The following is a 17805-nucleotide window of genomic DNA, read 5'->3' on the forward strand; positions in this document are numbered from 1 at the left end:
GTTTTTGTTCATGCCAAACTTACTTAGCTTTGACAATATAATAAGACCAATAATAAGATATGTTTTTAAATTCAAAGGAAAATTTTCGTTTACCTATACCAGCAATTATGTAAATTTTCAAGTGAACAAGTTCATTTGACAAACATATTAAAGCTGTTATCATAATGCTATCAAGTTAAAGGTTTTGTTGGCTTGCTGGCTTTGTTTGTATAAATGTTTGATCAATCGTAACAATTAAAATTGATAGCTGATATCCATAGATAGGCGGGCTTCAACTTGTATACTTTGTTTAACTTCCAATAGCATTTAATGTTAACCAGTTGAAGTCCCTTCTTTCAGTGAGTTGAAACAGTAATAGAAACCTAGGACTCCGATTGTCCGTTAATAAAATCGGATTTAAATGTTAAATAAAGTTTCAAAAAAAATTCAATTGACTAATTTCTAAAAATATCTGAAATGGTGATTGAATGATAGCCGATAACAAATGAGGAAAACTTAAATTAATATAAAGGGCAATATCTTTGTAGATGAGTTTTTTTTGTAGATGAGAAATAACAGATCTCTTTTAATCTTAATCTTAAAACCGAAATAATTTTGTTTATTATACATTTAGGATTCAATGAGGCCTCATTAAGATTAACATTTCAATTCCCATTTATGTTATAGTGCATATTTCGTCCAGATTGGATAGTTGTTCTAATCAAATTTTGCAGTAGTTGTTTTTAAGCTATTGCACAAGGTTTCGACTTCCTCTGTTTCTGACCTTGTGGTTTCTTAGGAATGGCACCCATGTCCGAAGAGTGTCCAAGAGTATTCAGATCAACATTCTTAAGAACTTCCTGTAAACAACGTGCTCCTCTCCCAACATTTACTAAAGCCTGTACCAGTACCCTTAGCGTAGGTTTCAATGTTCTGTCTTCTCTCCATGCGAATAATATCTCTCTATTCTGAGCCGCTAGATCTCTTGGATTATTACTTTGGATATTTTCCAGGGTTCCAATTGACAACCCAACTTCAGCGCCAAGTTGAAAGAATACCTGACCAATTTGTGGTGCTAATGCATCCAAGATACCTTCTGTTGGAATAAAATCTAGGTATTCCAAAGGAATTTCTGAAATATTAGTATTGACGGTAATTTGAAAATTATTATGAAATAAAGCCTAGCCCATAACATTGTATAAATACTATTTGTCCTAATGAACCAAATCCCACATCAGGAGACCTCGAAAAAATTGTTATTTGTTTTTTTTAAAGCTCACTGTTTTCAAAATTTTCGCAATGATGTTTTAGCCTGAAATGACTCCAAGGTATATCAAATATCTCTTAGCTTTAAAAGTATTGTTTCAAACTCTAGCGATGTGTTCTTTTTTGCTTAGCGTTTGTTAAGATTGCAAATTGCATTGCTATACGACGCAGTATTTATCAATCCAGGATTTAAGCATTTAGTTATGATGTTTCTTTAGTAAATATAAATTAGATGATGTGGCGTGATTGTCAATTAGACAAAAGGGATCAAATGACCTAGAAATAAACAACTATACGTCACCGTACGACCTTCAACAATGTGCAAAGCCCATACCGAATTATATAAATGACAAATGTAAAACCATTCAAACGAGAAAACTGACGGCATACTCTATGTACAAAAAATACACGAACCAAATACTAGCATGTAACACAGCAACAAACGACAACCAATGAATTACAGGACAGACACAAACATACAAAATGTAGCGGGGTTGAATAAGTAAGCGGGATCCAAGCCCTCCTCTAACACGGGATAATGGCGTAACAATCCATAGTCAGAACGAATTATAAAAATCAGGTGAAAAAGGCTTAACTCATCAGAAAGAAATATATCTTACAAAAAACATAGAGTGGACGTGGCCAGGTACTTCTACATTCCATCAACAAAAAAACACTACAAATCTGAGAGAACTCTTTTATATTGTGCTATGTCTTATCATTTGTGGTGTAAATTCTGTAGTTTTGGTACATTTCATATATATATGTCTTATTCGTCATTTTTGCGTTTGTTTGTACTGTATTTCCGATCACACGGTGTTGTCATTCTGACGACATTTTTAACATCGCCATGTACGTTGATGGTTTGGCTAGCAATACAATCAGGTTCAACCCACTTTTTTTCTAAACGTTCTTTACCAAGTCGAGAATATGTCAGTTGGTATCAAATAGCCTGGTTCTTCGTAAATTTTAGGCGGACGCAATCACGAGTTGGTAAACCGTAGTGGAATATCCTTTTTTCAGATGATATGGAATGTGTTCCTCATGTCGGAACTACAATCCGTTCCCTTTTAGCGAATGTGACTTTCCGAATCAGACTATTTACCGTGTTTTATTCTGTAACCAAGATTCGTTTTCTCTAAATCAATTTATGACATTTGCACAGTAGTATACTTCTGTTGCCTTTATTTAATGTTATTGTTATGGTTTGTTTGACTGTTGATGTATCGTTAGTTTTTTAATGTTTTGTCACTGTTTGTTTTGTTTTGCGTGATTTGTTTTCCCTATTGTTATAACACTAGTACCTGCTTTTGCTATCCTGACTCTTCTAACCTACAAAAAAATGACTCATGAAATTTAATTAATAAATGTTATAACTTAAACATTTGAGGAAGACTGCAGAAACGAAGATCCATTTTTTTTTCTTAAAAATTGAAGTTTTGCTCAATTTCTACAACTGTTTTTCCAATGTATTTTATATGGTTAATGGTATTCCAACAATGTCAATACATATAACGCATTTTCTTAGAATGAAAATCTTGACACAGTAATTGTAAAAACGTACTTGGCACAAGACATGTGTTGATATATCCATATTTGTCAGAGCTTCTGCCAAGGCTTTTAAATTGCTTCCATCTTCCATCTCTCTCCATTTTGATAAAACCAAAAACTTTGCTACTTCTATATTTTCTGGGTAGTTTAGTGTGATATCATTCCATTTTTCAAACATATTAAGATATGAAACTAATTCATACATTTGGTTTGATGGAAAGTTTATGGAAAAGCGCAACAATTCAATATCACTTGGTTTCTGGTTTAAAGCATCATCACTCAAACCTGAAAATAATCATTGTTACAAAACAATGCAAAACACATATCTAGAAGCATACATTTAATACTGAGACTACCTTTTCTAAACATGTCAACATGTTGCAAAATGGACGAAAGAGTCAATGAATAGATGGAATACAAATCAGCATGGCATAGAATAATACTCTGTTAATGCCACACGGATTTCAACGAAAAATATTTTTCACAGTTTTTACCAACAAACACATTTGCCTAGTGGATGCTCCACATCGGAAATATTTAAATTAGTGCATGTTTTTTGTGGTTGTCTACAGTATTCAATATTTTCGAATAACGGTGTTGCCAGGCAAATAGATTTCTCTTTTAGATTGCTTCACATTTCGTAATTTCATCCAATGGAATGGCTGTGCTCATTTGTTGATGCCGCACGATAATCTGTAGTTTTTCGTATCTTTATATGATTTTCATAATGTATTCATTATGCATCTCATAATTTCGACATAATTATGTAAAAAGATTATACTGACATGGTTACTATTTTCTTCAGTGTTATTTTGTCAAATATTGTAAACACAGATAAAATTATGAACGACTTTTGAGATAAATATAAATTATCAAACAACTAATTATACTTACCTGCACAATTTTCTTCACACTGATCGGTCTTCTGTAAAAATAAAATGTATACAAATAATTGGAACTTTGAAAATCTATATGAAAAAGTTGTGTGGTACAAGATCAGATTATAAAAGTAAAAAATAAAGCTTGAGGCACAAGAAGAAAATGAAAGAATGAATGAATTGCAAAAGCATAAATAATATGCTATGGCAATACATAAACAAGTATATACAATGTCACAAAACAACAGATAGCAGATAACAATGCATAATATAATCAAGGTACAATTAATTCACAATACATGATCTTATTTTCCAAGCATATTTCAGATAGTTACACAGTTTAGTTGTGATTGATTTTGATTTTGCTTGAAAAGAAAACAACACCCTGAAAAAACAAATTTACCGTTTTTAATTGAGAAATATAGAATTTGAATCGCCAAAAAAAATAATCATATTACTAGTAGATCTCGAAATCACCAATCACAACACAGTAAACAAAAGAATTAGCAAACTGTTCTTTATTTATTCATATTTGGTTGCATTTCTTAGTACATTCTAGTTCGAAACTGAGGTCTTCATTATTGTAATATTTCCTAGATTTATATGGAATTTGCTTAATTTTTGGCAATACTAATCATTTCAGGTGTAATTCCACTATTGATTTTCCGCTATTAGTCTTTTGCACTTAAAAACAAATGTGCAGAATAGTTATCAAAAGTACCAGGATTATAATTTTATACGCCGACGTGCGTTTCGTCTACAGTGACGCTCAGATCAAAATAGTTAAAAAGCCAAATAAATACAAAGTTGAAGAGCATTGAGGGTCCAGAAGTTATCTTTGTTTCAAATAAAGAAATACTTGGCATGAGTAAATGTTATCCTGTCGAGTACTATAGAATTTTTTCACATAACATTTCTATGCATACAAGAAAATAACCATCACTAGAGGTTGAACAATCAAAATATTGTTCTTTCCAGTCTCTGTATATGTGGGCAAGTTGAGAGCAGCAAACATTATTTGCTAGAATGTCATAATTATCGACTCATCAGAACACAAACCATTTCTACACTACCAATATATAATATACAAACATTATTATCAAATAGTGAACTAATCATTGATGAGGAAAACGAAAATATTTTTAAAGTTGTACAAAGATTTATTTTAGAAACAGGAAGATGTGTCCGTAACAATTATTTTTATGTCGATTAAGATTATGAAACTTTATTTGATGTAACCTTATTTTCGAAACATTAACATATTTCTCAGTTACATGCACTATAATTATTTATATACGAGTTGATTACATTTTTCGATCAAACTTACTTCTGAGTAACGGGCAAACCACAGAATAAACATGTTAGCTAAGAACTGAAAATTACGTTATACGAGTTTCTAATACTATGTTCCTAATGTTGTCATTTTTTTTAAAAGGGAGACGGATTTATATAAGTTTTTCTTGTTTCCGAATCCCTGTATTTCATATTGTATAATTATATTTTGTGCACTTCATGAAATAAAATATTGTTTAAACTAAACAATCACAATTCTCCCCTTATCTAATCTGTGTACAAGGTTTGGGAACCATGTAACCCCAAGTTTACAAAATATTCTATAGAAACTCCAAATAAAAAAAATAATAGTGATTTGAAATACCCAAGACAAATGCTCATAAAACAGAAATGTTACACTGCAATAAAATGTAGGATTAATTACCTACAACTGTCAAATTGAAGGGAATATTTTTTCGACCTATTTTCGTATACAACCGGATGTGACGTACCATGATTTGGTGGCATATACATTTATATATATATTCATATAATGTATGTATGTATACCTTATCTTGGTTCCAAACCACCCTGTTTCCTGCTCTGTGTGTGAGATTATGGTCGCCACAAACCCATTCACTGCTCTGCAAAGCTTCCTCTTCACTGATGAAGCATTTTAATTGGGAACATGAATATTCAATGTGGAAAAGTGATTGGTGACTTTTTGTTGCATGAATTGTGGACTGATAGAACTCTGAAATTCTTTCCATGGTTAAAACCAAACATTCTTTAATTCCAGTTGCTATATCTGCGACAATAAGTCCAGCGGAGGTCTTATGGACTAAATAAAGAAGAATCTTGTTGCCTACAACACACACAACAATGTCATGTGACTTGTCAATTGACACTACAATAAATCCTGAAAAGATGAGTCGTCTCCCTTCATACTGCTTGACGGTCCACATGGTCAGACATGCGCTTATCAGTCGATTAGGTAATGCTGATGGTATAACAGTCCCTTTGAAAACAAATGCTAAGCATATAGCTCTCTCGGGTGTACATTCTTTGTCCATGAAGCTGGTGGTATTTTTTTCTGTAACCATACAGGGAACAAAGAATTTCTCTACTGGTAACCGACTGCCATTATATGTATCATATCTCCGTTGCTCTGCCAAAATATCTAAATGAATCAGGATGTTGAATATGAACTCTTTGTATGGTAAAATTGCCTTGAAGTTATTATGTGCCCAAATCTGGTACAGGTCTTCACGGCATATGATTCCACTTTCCGACATTTCTCTGAAAATTTCCTGAATTCTTTTTTTCTGTGGCCAGAATCCTCTGTCTAAAAGCAGAAAGGTAAAAAAACTTTCTGAGCAATGAATATTCATTACAAATCTTTTAAATTAATACAGAAATCTACTAGTCATACATATAACTGTGTACTCGGCTAAAGTAAAACTAGAGGCTCTAAAGAGCCTGTGTCACTCACCTTGCTCTATGTGAATATTAAACAAAGGAAGTAGATGGATTCATGACAAAATTGTGTTTTGGTGATGGTGATATGTTTGTACATCTTACTTTACTGAACATTCTTGCTGCTTACAATTATCACTATCTATCATGAACTTGGTTTCTGTGGAAAATGTTACCGGTAGTAAAAATTTACAAATTTTATGAAAATTGTTTAAAATTGACTATAAAGGACAATAACTCCTTAGGGGGTCAATTGACCATTTTGATCATGTTGACTTATTTGTAAATCTTACTTTGCTGAACATTATTGCTGTTTACAGTTTATCTCTATCTATAATAATATTCAAGATAACCAAAAACAGCAAAATTTCCTTAAAATTACCAATTCAGGAATAGCAACCCAACAACGGGTTCTCTGATTCATCTGAAAATTTCAGGGCAGATAGATCTTGACCTGATAAACAAGTTTACCCCTGTCAGATTTGCTCTAAATACTTTGGTTTTTGAGTTATAAGCCAAAAACTGCGTTTAACCTCTATGTTCTATTTTTAGCCATGGTGGCCATCTTGGTTGGTCTGGGGGGTCACGCCACACATTTTTAAAACTAGACACCCCAAAGATGATTGTAGCCAAGTTTGGATTAATTTGGCCCAGCAGTTCCAGAGAAGAGGAATTTTGTAAAAGATATATAAAATTTACGAAAAATGGTTAAAAATTGACTTAAAAGGGCAATAACTCCTAAAGGGGTCAACTGACCATTTTGGTCATGTTGACTTATTTGTAAATCTTACTTTGCTGAACATTATTGCTGTTTACAGTTTATCTCTATCTATAATAATATTCAAGATAATAACCAAAAACAGCAAAATTTCCTTAAAATTACCAATTCAGGAACAGCAACCCAACAACGGGTTGTCCAATTCATCTGAAAATTTCAGGGCAGATAGATCTTGACCTTATAAACAATTTTACTTCATGTCAGATTTGCTCTGAATGCTTTGGTTTTTGAGTTATAAGTAAAAAACTGCGTTTTACCCCTATGTTCTATTTTTAGCCATGCGGCCATCTTGGTTTGTTTGGCGGGTCACGCCACACATTTTATAAACAAGATACCCCAATGATAATTGTGGCCAAGTTTGGTTTAATTTGGCCCAGCAGTTTCAGAGAAGAAGATTTTTGTAAAAGATGTATAAAATTTACGAAAAATGGTTAAAAATTGACTTAAAAGGGCAATAACTCCTAAAGGGGTCAACTGACCATTTTGGTCATGTTGACTTATTTGTAAATCTTACTTTGCTAAACATTATTGCTGTTAACAGTTTATCTCTATCTATAATAATATTCAAGATAATAACCAAAAACAGCAAAATTTTCCTAAAATTACCAATTCAGTGGCAGCAACCCAACAACGGGTTGTCTGATTCATCTGAAAATTTCAGGGCAGATAGATCTTGACCTGATAAACAATTTTACCCCCATGTCAGATTTGCTCTAAATGCTTTGGTTTTTGAGTTATAAGCCAAAAACTGCATTTTACCCCTATGTTCTATTTTTAGCCATGGCGGCCATCTTGGTTTGTTTGGCGGGTCACGCCACACATTTTTTAAACAAGATACCCCAATGATGCTTGTGGCCAAGTTTGGTTTAATTTGGCCCAGTAGTTTCAGAGGAGAAGATTTTTGTAAAAGTTAACGACGACGGACGACGACGGACGCCGGACGCCAAGTGATGAGAAAAGCTCACTTGGCCCTTCGGACCAGGTGAGCTAAAAAAGGAGTTAAAAGTAATGAATGATCTACTTTTTTATTTAAGACGTTCATAAATTATTTTATTACTGTTTAAGGCAACATGGTTGATTATGTTCATTATTTATTCCATATTATTTTTAATGTTTTTTTCTGATTCACATGAAAGCGTGTGGCTGAATAAAAATAAAATCTTTTTTCATAAACTTATGTTTGTTTGGAGTTGATACAGCTTGTTATTGAAAGAGGTGATGAATATTTGTTCTTTGGATTAAAATTTCTCTTTACAAAATGATTTAATTGCACATACATGTGTGTACTCCCCAAGTAAAGAAAATATAATTTGAGAGTTAAATTTAAAATACAATATTCTTTCAGAAAAGCGTTCCGGTAGTTGTTCCAATATAAAACCTTCATTTAGCAATTCAACTGTAAATGAAGAAATTTGACAGAAGTGCAAATAACTTTTAGATATCAATAAATGAACAGAATCAACAAGTAACAATTTCAAATGGTTTCGCTTAAGGCATAGTCGAGTAATTTTGTAAAATCTAAATAGAGGTCGTAGTTATAACCTGATAATGATGTTTTCCCGTTAGGTAATAGTGGCAAACATTTAAATTAAAATTTTAATAGAAGCGCAATCTCATGACTATTTGACATATAGGGCATAACACGTTGTATAGGATTTCGAATTAACGTCCTTATTTTGGTCGATTTATCTTATATTTTCATTAGAGATATACTATAAATCTGTTTCCTGTGTAATTTTCCCGATTCTGGTTTGCCTGATTTGCTATGAATTGCTCATGGATAAAGCCTAAACCATAGAGATACAACACTATTTAAATAAAATACAGATTAGATTGTTACCACGAGAGAACAAGTTTGCCAAAGCTTTTTCAAGGAATAACAATCTGTTTTTTTATCCACATAGCTATATCATATATATGTTATTTAGCTTACTGTAATGAATGTCTAATCATTATTGTTTTTTACAGATGAATTATATTTAAAAAAAAAGAGGGACGAAAATTACCAGAGAAATAGTCAAACTCAGATTGAAAATAAACTGCCAACGCCATGGCTAAAATAAAAAAAGTATTTTCTATGATGTCACGTACGTAAAAAAATTACATTTTTCTTATTTTGACAGTCAAAAAACACATCTGAGCAAAAACATAAAGCTTGAGAATTGTCTTTAATTGCCTGATGTAAATTATTTATATTATCGATTTTGAATTGGTCTGGACAAGAGTGTGACATCTAAAAAATCGTCAGCCATAGGCTAGAGTGAAAAGCCTTCGTCGTTTCAGCCAATCAAAATATGGCATTTTTACGTAAAGTGTAATAATATAAAACTATTGTTCTATGATTTCAACAGATGAGTCAGCTAACGTATTCTACTAAAAGTCCGTTGGGAATGCAGATATAGTCGTTCCGACAAAAACCCGTATTAAAGTTGTAAAGGAAATATACCATTGACCTAGATCGAATATTGAACTATCACAATTTTTTATGTAAAGTGGACATATAACGGATATACTCCTAAATTTAATTATTGCCTTATTTTTAGCCATGGCGTTGTCAGTTTGTTTTAGATTTACGAGTTTGACTGTCCCTTTGGTATCTTTCGTCCCTCTTTTATGTCATAATATAGAAAAACAAGAATGTTTGATAAGCACTAACTTATTGAACCGCGGGTTAATTATCATGTTGTGAATGGTTTAACGTAATAAACCCTTGTGTATCAATAGGGGTTAATAAATTCCAAAGGGAGTTAATGACGTTACGTCTATGGTTAATTGGGACGTCATATATTAATGTTGTTGAGTTTTATGTTTATTTTTCTACAAAACGCAACAGAAAATGCCCAACATGCAATAAATTCGTTATACAGTTAATCTCTGACCCCCTTATGTCCTCGTCCCCTTTGGATTTTACTAACCCTGTATGGATCCGTAGCGGGCAATAGCGAACCATTTTTAAAACTTATAATATTTAATCTTTAAATAATAAATTCCAAATCACTTACGTGTGAAGGATATTAAATCGGTAAGCTGTAAAGCTTAAGTAATAAAGTGAATACAATTTACAACTATGTCTGTCTAATATGTTGGTCACTTAAAAATATAAAAAGGACTATGATGCCTTTTTGGTCAGCTTTAATCAAAACCAAATGACCTACTACAAAACCCACAATGTAATGCATAAGGAAATCAGTAAAAGAAAGTCAACATGAAAACACCCTAATGGAAATAAAAACGAATAGTATTTCGTACATAAATTAAACCGTTCGTTTTCTCGTTTGAATTGTTCTACATTTGCAATTTCGGAGTATTTTATAGCTTACTATCCGGTATGTGCTTTGCTCATTGTTGAAAGCCGTACGGTGACCTATTGTTGTATATTTCTGAGTCAGTTTGTCTCTTGTTAGTTGTCTCATTTGCAAACATACCACCTTTTTTTTTATATTTGACACTATGCACAACACTGATTGTTATCAAGATTGAAGTGAAACAAAATATTGTGACTATGATGACATAAATGACAACATACACAAAACACAAAATTATTTCAAAATTGATAAATACCTGTCACAAAAGATCGCATGACTTTCACCATGAGAAGTGGATTAATGATAACATAATCTCTCAGATGTATGTTATCAAAGTACACAATCTTCCCAAGCGAATGGTGAAAATGAAGGAAATCTTTCAGTTGTCTTGGATTCAGAACTGACACCTTGCTTATGGCATTTAGTTCTTCAAACTCATGCAATGACAAGATTTGTTTTCCTTGAGCTACCAACACAGCAATCTCACGTTCGAGGGGAACACATGCATTAGGCATTTTCTCCCCCCAACACGGATGGTCGAAAGTAAGGTCTGTAATGGCTTTCCTCAGGGTGTCAATTTCTTTATCATCTTTATCAGTTGCATTGACAAATATTTGTTTGTCAAGAACAAGATGAGTTCGTCCTTCATGGTCTTTAAACAATTCCTCTACTTCGCTGTACAACAGTGCACGTCTGGTGTCTACTTCCTCCTGCCAAAAAAAATAGACTAAATGAAGAGAGAACCTTTATATGGCATGACCCATCCTTAGTAAATCCAGCAATGGTATATTTTTTGTAAACATGTTATAATCATAACTTTTCTAGGTCAACATGGTCAATGTATTCTTTGTTTTTATAAATCTGTCATAAAAAAACTTTCAAAACATTAATATTGTAACAGTAAGTTCCCTTTACTATTTGTTTTTTAAATATAAATAAAAAATACAATTTATGCCATTTATAGGTTTAGTGGAGTCTATATAAAAAGGATAGAGTTTGTTCATACTTTGCAAAAAGTAGTATATATTGATATATGTTCAAAAATTATAAAAATGATAGGTCACCGTGCATTTTCTCAAGCTACATCTTGTGACAAAATGGCACATTTTGTATGGATTATACAGGACATTACACCATTTTGTTATTGGAAACTAAATTACATGATAGAATTATAAAATAAGTAACACAATATAGCTTTTAGACAAAGCTTTGAGAATATCAAAAGAAAAGAGAGGATCACCTCACGTTTTTTTTCGGCTAAAATACAAAAAAGGAAAATTCCTTGTAGATTCTTTCAGAAAATGCACTGTTTCAGAGTTATCTCTCCTTAAAATGCAAAAAAAAAATGAAAAATCAACCACATTAATATACACTTGTACAAATATTAATATTTATAAGATATATTTTTATAAATTGGTTCATTTTTTTTTAACTGTTCATAATGTCTAATACGATTGTTATTAATTTTGAAACGTGTTTAACGGTTTCCAATCATCCCAGATTTTCATAAAACTTGAAAGCTTTCTCTTTTATATCCCTTTTTTGTAAATCGCAAAAAATCATTTTTATGTAGATTTATATTTCTAGTTGGGAATACATTAAGATACCAGAAGTAACTTTTTAGATTATCTAAAATGTTCTTAATTCACCTGATATTTTCATTAAATTGTGATTTTATGTTAAAAACATACATTACTTACAATTTGTAAAATTCTAATTTATTACTTGTTATCGATATTCTATTTGCTGAAGCAAAGGTTGATAATGTAATAGTTTTCAGTAAATCAAGACTGCCAATGAGAGAAATTATCACCTTTTATATCATGTAATGCGGGGTTCACACATTGCCGATTATTGTTCCTGTTTGAGATCAGACAGCAATACGATACGAGAAGTGGAAAAGTCGGATTAGTATCCTCAATAATCTGGAATGTCCTATCATTGTCTGAACGCATTCGTTTTAGTTCGTAACAGATTCCTAAGAGTCGGGAAGGGTCCGAATAGTTCGGCAAAGCATCCCGACAATTAGCTGCGTCCCGTAACATTCGGGGCAACTCAGCCGATTTTGTCTAGTCGGATTACAATTGTGGCTATGTCGTGACAGATTCTGCTGTATCGGGTCGAATTCCGAACAATGTCTTGTGTATTCTGGACGGTGTCCTGTGGAATGGGAATGATCCGGAGTAATTTTTCATAGCAGTTTTTCTGCCGATTGAGTCCAGATTGCATCCAGATCTTATCGATTGCGAACCGTTTTTTGCCGAAACCGTTCCGAAACAGTCCCGACATTTACAGAATACAATACGACTGAGACCAGACAAAGCCGTTTGCAATGCGATAGAGCGGACCGTGATAGGATTACGTTCCGACAGTGCTTGATCATCCCGAATATGCCGACAGTTTTCGAACAGATAACTTTTGTCATTGTCGGTTCACTGTCTGGTCACTGTCTGATCTCAGTCGGATTACATTCGGTAGAGTCGGGACGCAGTCTTGACAGACTCGGTCGAATTTTACCTGGCGAATAATACATTTTGGATTAGAAGCGGATTCAGAACGGGATTATCGGGACCTATTCGCTTAGAAACGGTTGAATATCGAAGCTTCCTGGACACTATCTGATTGTTTTCGTGATCAAATTAAATTTTTTTACAAATTTTAATTAAAGTTTGAATTTCCATCCACGATTCACAGGATCTTGATAAGACTTTTAATAAATTTTAATCGGGAATGGTCCTGTCAAGAACGGTAGTAAAAATCGTGAATGTGTGACCCCAGCTTTAGATAATGTTATGGAAAATTACAAACATAGTGAAAAAGAGGTATGCCTTTGACTCCTTGTCTGTCTTTGCCTATTCCGATTTTGTCTGTTTTGAGCTGTGGCTTTTCGTCGTCTCGTCTTTATAATACGATGTGAATTAAAAAAAAATTGGTCTTAAGAATCTTTGAATAGACATTAAACTATAATCGACAAACGATGCTGGTACCGTTAATGTTCTTTTAAAAACTACAATGAATTATTCCTTCACATTAGATTTGCAAACTATAACAAGAGGCTCTCAAGAGCTTGAATCTCTCACCTTAATTTTTGTTTGTTAAATCTCTCATCAATGATTATTTTGGCTGTTCAATTTATTTTACTGTTCTTTGAATCGTCTTATTTTCTTCAAAAGCAAAAAAAATCTCATTTTCTCCTATGTTCTATTTTAGCCGTTTCTTGACATACAAGGAAATGAAATATAAAATTTATACTAGATACTCTGAAACTCATTTAGCCTAAGTTTGGCTGAAATTGATACAGCAGTTTCAAAGGAGAAGATTTTTTAAAGTAAGTCAACATGATGAACAAATTGTGAAAAAAAGTCTTTAAAGGGCAATAACTCCTTAAGGGGTCAATTGACAATTTTGGTCAAATTAACTTATTTGTAGTAATCATACGTTTTTTGATTGAGTTAAGTCTGCCAATTGATATTTTATCGTATGTTTTTCTATGTTGTGATGTTATGCTATTGTTTCAGAAAAAGGGAGAAGGTTTGGGCCCATTAAAACGTTTAATCCCGCTGCAAATGTTTGCACCTGTCCTAAGTCAGGAATCTGATGCACAGTAGTTGTCGTTTGTTTATGTAATATATACGTGTTTCTCGTTTCTCGTTTTGTTTATATAGATTAGACCGTTGGTTTTCCCGTTTGAATGGTTTTACACTAGTAATTTTGGGGCCCTTTATAGCTTGTTGTTCGGTGTGAGCCAAGGCTCCGTGTTGAAGGCCGTACTTAAACCTATAATGGTTTAATTTTTAAATTGTTATTTGGATGGAGAGTTGTCTCATTGGCACTCACACCACATCTTCCTATATCTACTTACTTTGCTTAACAATTTTCCTATTCACAGTTTATCTGTATCTATTATAATATTCAAGATAATAACCAAAAACTGCAAAATTTCTTTAAAATCATCAATTCAGGGGCATTATACCTGAAAAACCAGTTACCCAATTCGGCTGAAAATTTCAGGACAGGTAGACCTTAACCTAATAAATACTTTAACTTCTTGTCTTATTTGCTCTAAATGCTAGAGTTTTTGAGATATAAGCCAAAAACTGCATTTTACCCTGTGTTCTATTTTTAGCCATGACGGCCATGTTTTGTGACAAAATAAAAAAATAAAGCACAAACTTTATTTTATACACCCTACTGATCATTCAGTTGAAGTTTGGTTGATTTGGTTGAGTAGTTTTAGAGGAGAAGATTTTTTAAAGTTAGCAAATATGATGAACAAATTGTGAAAAATTGTCATTAAAGGACAATAACCCCTTAAGGGATCAATTGACAATTTTGGTCATATTAACTTATTTGTAGATCTTACTTTGCTGATCTGTTTTGCTGTTTACAGTTTATCTTTATATATAATAATATTCAAGATAATGACCAAAAACTGCAAAATTTCCTTAAAATTACCAATTAAGTGGCAGCAACCCAACAATGGTTTGTTTGATTCATCTGAAAATTTCAGGGCTGATAGATCTTTACCTAATGAACATTTTTGCCTCATGTCAGATTTGCTCTAAATGCTTTCGTTTTTGAGATATAAGCCAAAAACTGCATTTGATCCCTATGTTCTATTTTAAGTAACGGCGGCCATGTTTTTTGACGGATCAAAAATCGAAGCACAAACTTTGTGCAGGATAATCTAAGGAAAAATCATGCTAAGTTTTCATCCAAATTCATTCAGTAGTTTCAGAGAAGAAGATGTTTGAAAAATTGTTAACGACGACGACGACGACGGACGCCAAGTGATGAGAAAAGCTCACATGGCCATTTAGGCCAGGTGAGCTAAAAATGGTATGGCCAAAGTCACAAAAAAATACCAAAAGAAAATGATAACAAAACGGCGATAATGTTATGCATTTTTTAATGATGGATTAATGTCTTGGTTACTTACCATTGGAACTTTGTCTTTATGGGTTGCAACAAACAAGATCTTCGGGATACCTTCAAAAACCACCTTACAATAGGTCAGGATTGAGTTGACCCAGTGCATTAAGAACACTGAAAGTAAAATAGATCTAAAGTGCAACGTACAGTTAAAGAAACACGTTTCTCTAATTTTTGTACTATCTATACATTTCCTGAGCGGTGTGAGAAAAATATTTCTCCTCATTAGTGAAAAATCTGTTTGATTATGACATCTAAATGTTTTGTTTTCTTTGAATTTTCCTATTGTGACGTCATGAAAAAAGGCGACAATGTCTGGTGACGTCGCATATAAAGAACACCAGTTTCTGAAAATCTTTGAAAAATAACGAAAAAAGCATTAAAGAAACAGATTCCGACACTATAACTCGTGTATTACGATATTTTTCCACTCGAGACAGTTTAATTTTATTGTTTAATACAGTATCGCAAATTTCTTTTAGATGTGTTAAATAACATGATTATTTTTACATAATTGTAGACATAGAGAATCAATTTCGTAAAAGAGGAGCACATCAAAACCTGAACTCCAATGACCAAAACCGGGAGAGAACTCAGGATGGTTCAGTCATTCCTGATAGTTGCATCTATCGTCTTACGCATGGCTATTAAATTATTATTGATATGTGGTATTTTGACAGATAGTTCTTTTAATGCATTTTCTATATAGTTTTCAGAAATCTAAATCACCAAAAATTACCTGCTGGAGTTGGTGTCAAGTGCTGCCCTGGAAAACACAGAACATCAGGAACTTCTTCAGTTAAACCTTTACTTCCATCAAAAACTACTAGAAACAAAGCTCTGAAAGTCATGAATGTCTGGTGTGTTGTATAGTAGACATACTGTCCACCAAAGTCCCAGAAGATGAGTCGGCCAACTTTCATCTTATATTTCCCACTTTTGAGGACTTTTTCCATTTTCTTTCTTAGTTCGTCTTTGGTCATTCTAGCCTTCATTTTCTGTTTAATTTGTTGTCCTTTGGACAGACCTAAGGTCTGCTGGGTTGACAACGAAGAGATTTCTAGTTGTTGTGTAGAGGGCTGCTTGGTAGCCTTTGTTTGTGAAGAACGGTCACCTTGGGTGTAATCTTTATATTGACCACCAACAGTTTTTTTGTCTGACATATGTTTCACTGGTTTGTCAGGTGTTTTGGTTCTTTCACTTTCATCAACTTCTACAGAGGTCATCAATACCTTATTGAACACAACATCCATGGCATCATAAGTTTCTATATAAAAGAACATAGTCTATGATTTTGAAATTGAAGAAAACCACATGCAACCACTCACTGATATATATATAGGAAGATGTGGTGTGAGTGCCAATGAGACAACTCTCCATCCAAATAACAATTCAAAAAGTAAACCATTATAGGTGAAAGTACGGTCTTCAACACGGAGCATTGGCTCACACCGAACAACAAGCTATAATGGGCCCCAAAATTACTAGTGTAACACCATTCAAACGGGAAAACCAACGGTCTAATCTATATAAACAAAATGCATGAAATGACTATACACTATTTAAGAGTTTCAATGTTTTAAGCTTATGATTGTCATCGTAATATACAATCAAATATAAAAATTCTTAAGAGTGCTATTTCGTGGTCTTAAAGATAAAACCCTTTCAAAGTTTCATCATAATTCATGAATGTTCACAAATTTAAAAAAATAAATGCCTACTCAAATCCAATCTATAATAAAGATCGAATTATTATAGAAGATTGTCCACCAAGTTGAATAATTTTTATCGTGACTAATATATTATATTGCACACTTTTGCTGTTGACAATTTACTAAGTGTACAGCATTGCACTAAGTATCCCTGATGTATTAGTTATTGATAACCAGGGAGAATATCTAATGAAAGTAAATTGATACTACATTTCATGTTTACCGGAGAATTTCACTTCAATCCGATAATGGGTTTTAATATTAGATAAATTTGCATCGTGTTTGCCATAATCATCTTTGATTTGGATAAATATAGTTGAGAATATTTGAACATTGAGGTATTTACTATAAACTACTCGGGTAAACATGATTATACACATCATCAGAATATACAACTCAAAGTTGTCAAAAATAAAATTAATAAAAAGTAAAAGAAGAAGACAGAAAAGTGTGTATTAAACAATATTGAATACATGTATATTATTTCTTTTATTAAACATGTGTTAGGTATGTTAAAGTACATTATAGTCACCTGAAATGCTCACGTCATGTGACTTCAGACTTGGGTCATGTGACTTCAGGGATATTTATAATTGTTTATGTAGCTTAGGGTTTTCATAATTAATTTGCTGGGTTTTATTTCTTTTAATTACATT

At 32.7% G+C, this 17805-nt stretch overlaps 2 protein-coding genes across 2 annotated transcripts; both read right to left on the reverse strand.

Moving 5' to 3' along the window:
- Nucleotides 1-722: 722 nt before the first annotated feature.
- On the reverse strand, nucleotides 723-3215 carry LOC139497799 (uncharacterized). The gene is made up of 3 exons (XM_071286033.1): nucleotides 2810-3215; nucleotides 2550-2577; nucleotides 723-1111 (listed from the first exon to the last, which is right to left on the reverse strand). The coding sequence occupies exons 1-3, from the start codon at nucleotides 2999-3001 to the stop codon at nucleotides 723-725; spliced, it is 609 nt and encodes a 202-aa protein (XP_071142134.1). The 5' UTR covers nucleotides 3002-3215.
- Nucleotides 3076-12550, reverse strand: LOC139497800 (uncharacterized). The gene is made up of 4 exons (XM_071286034.1): nucleotides 12395-12550; nucleotides 10762-11215; nucleotides 5516-6291; nucleotides 3076-3081 (listed from the first exon to the last, which is right to left on the reverse strand). Exons 1-4 carry the CDS (start codon nucleotides 12548-12550, stop codon nucleotides 3076-3078), a joined length of 1392 nt encoding a protein of 463 aa, XP_071142135.1.
- Nucleotides 12551-17805: the final 5255 nt, after the last annotated feature.

This window comes from Mytilus edulis, chromosome 12, assembly GCF_963676685.1.
Source record: "Mytilus edulis chromosome 12, xbMytEdul2.2, whole genome shotgun sequence".
Taxonomy (NCBI): domain Eukaryota; kingdom Metazoa; phylum Mollusca; class Bivalvia; order Mytilida; family Mytilidae; genus Mytilus; species Mytilus edulis.

Coding starts and splice junctions, on each gene's coding strand:
- LOC139497799 (XM_071286033.1), bottom strand. CDS start 3,001: ATGTATGAATTAGTTTCATATCTTAATATGTTTGAAAAATGGAATGAT. Junction 2,578..2,809: donor CAACACATGTCTTGTGCCAA/GTACGTTTTTAC, acceptor ATTTTTTTGTAG/GTTAGAAGAGTCAGGATAGC. Junction 1,112..2,549: donor AGTCAGGATAGCAAAAGCAG/GTACTAGTGTTA, acceptor CTAATATTTCAG/AAATTCCTTTGGAATACCTA.
- LOC139497800 (XM_071286034.1), bottom strand. CDS start 12,550: ATGTTACGGGACGCAGCTAATTGTCGGGATGCTTTGCCGAACTATTCG. Junction 11,216..12,394: donor ATCCGACTTTTCCACTTCTC/GTATCGTATTGC, acceptor TTTTTTTGGCAG/GAGGAAGTAGACACCAGACG. Junction 6,292..10,761: donor CATGCGATCTTTTGTGACAG/GTATTTATCAAT, acceptor TTCTGCTTTTAG/ACAGAGGATTCTGGCCACAG.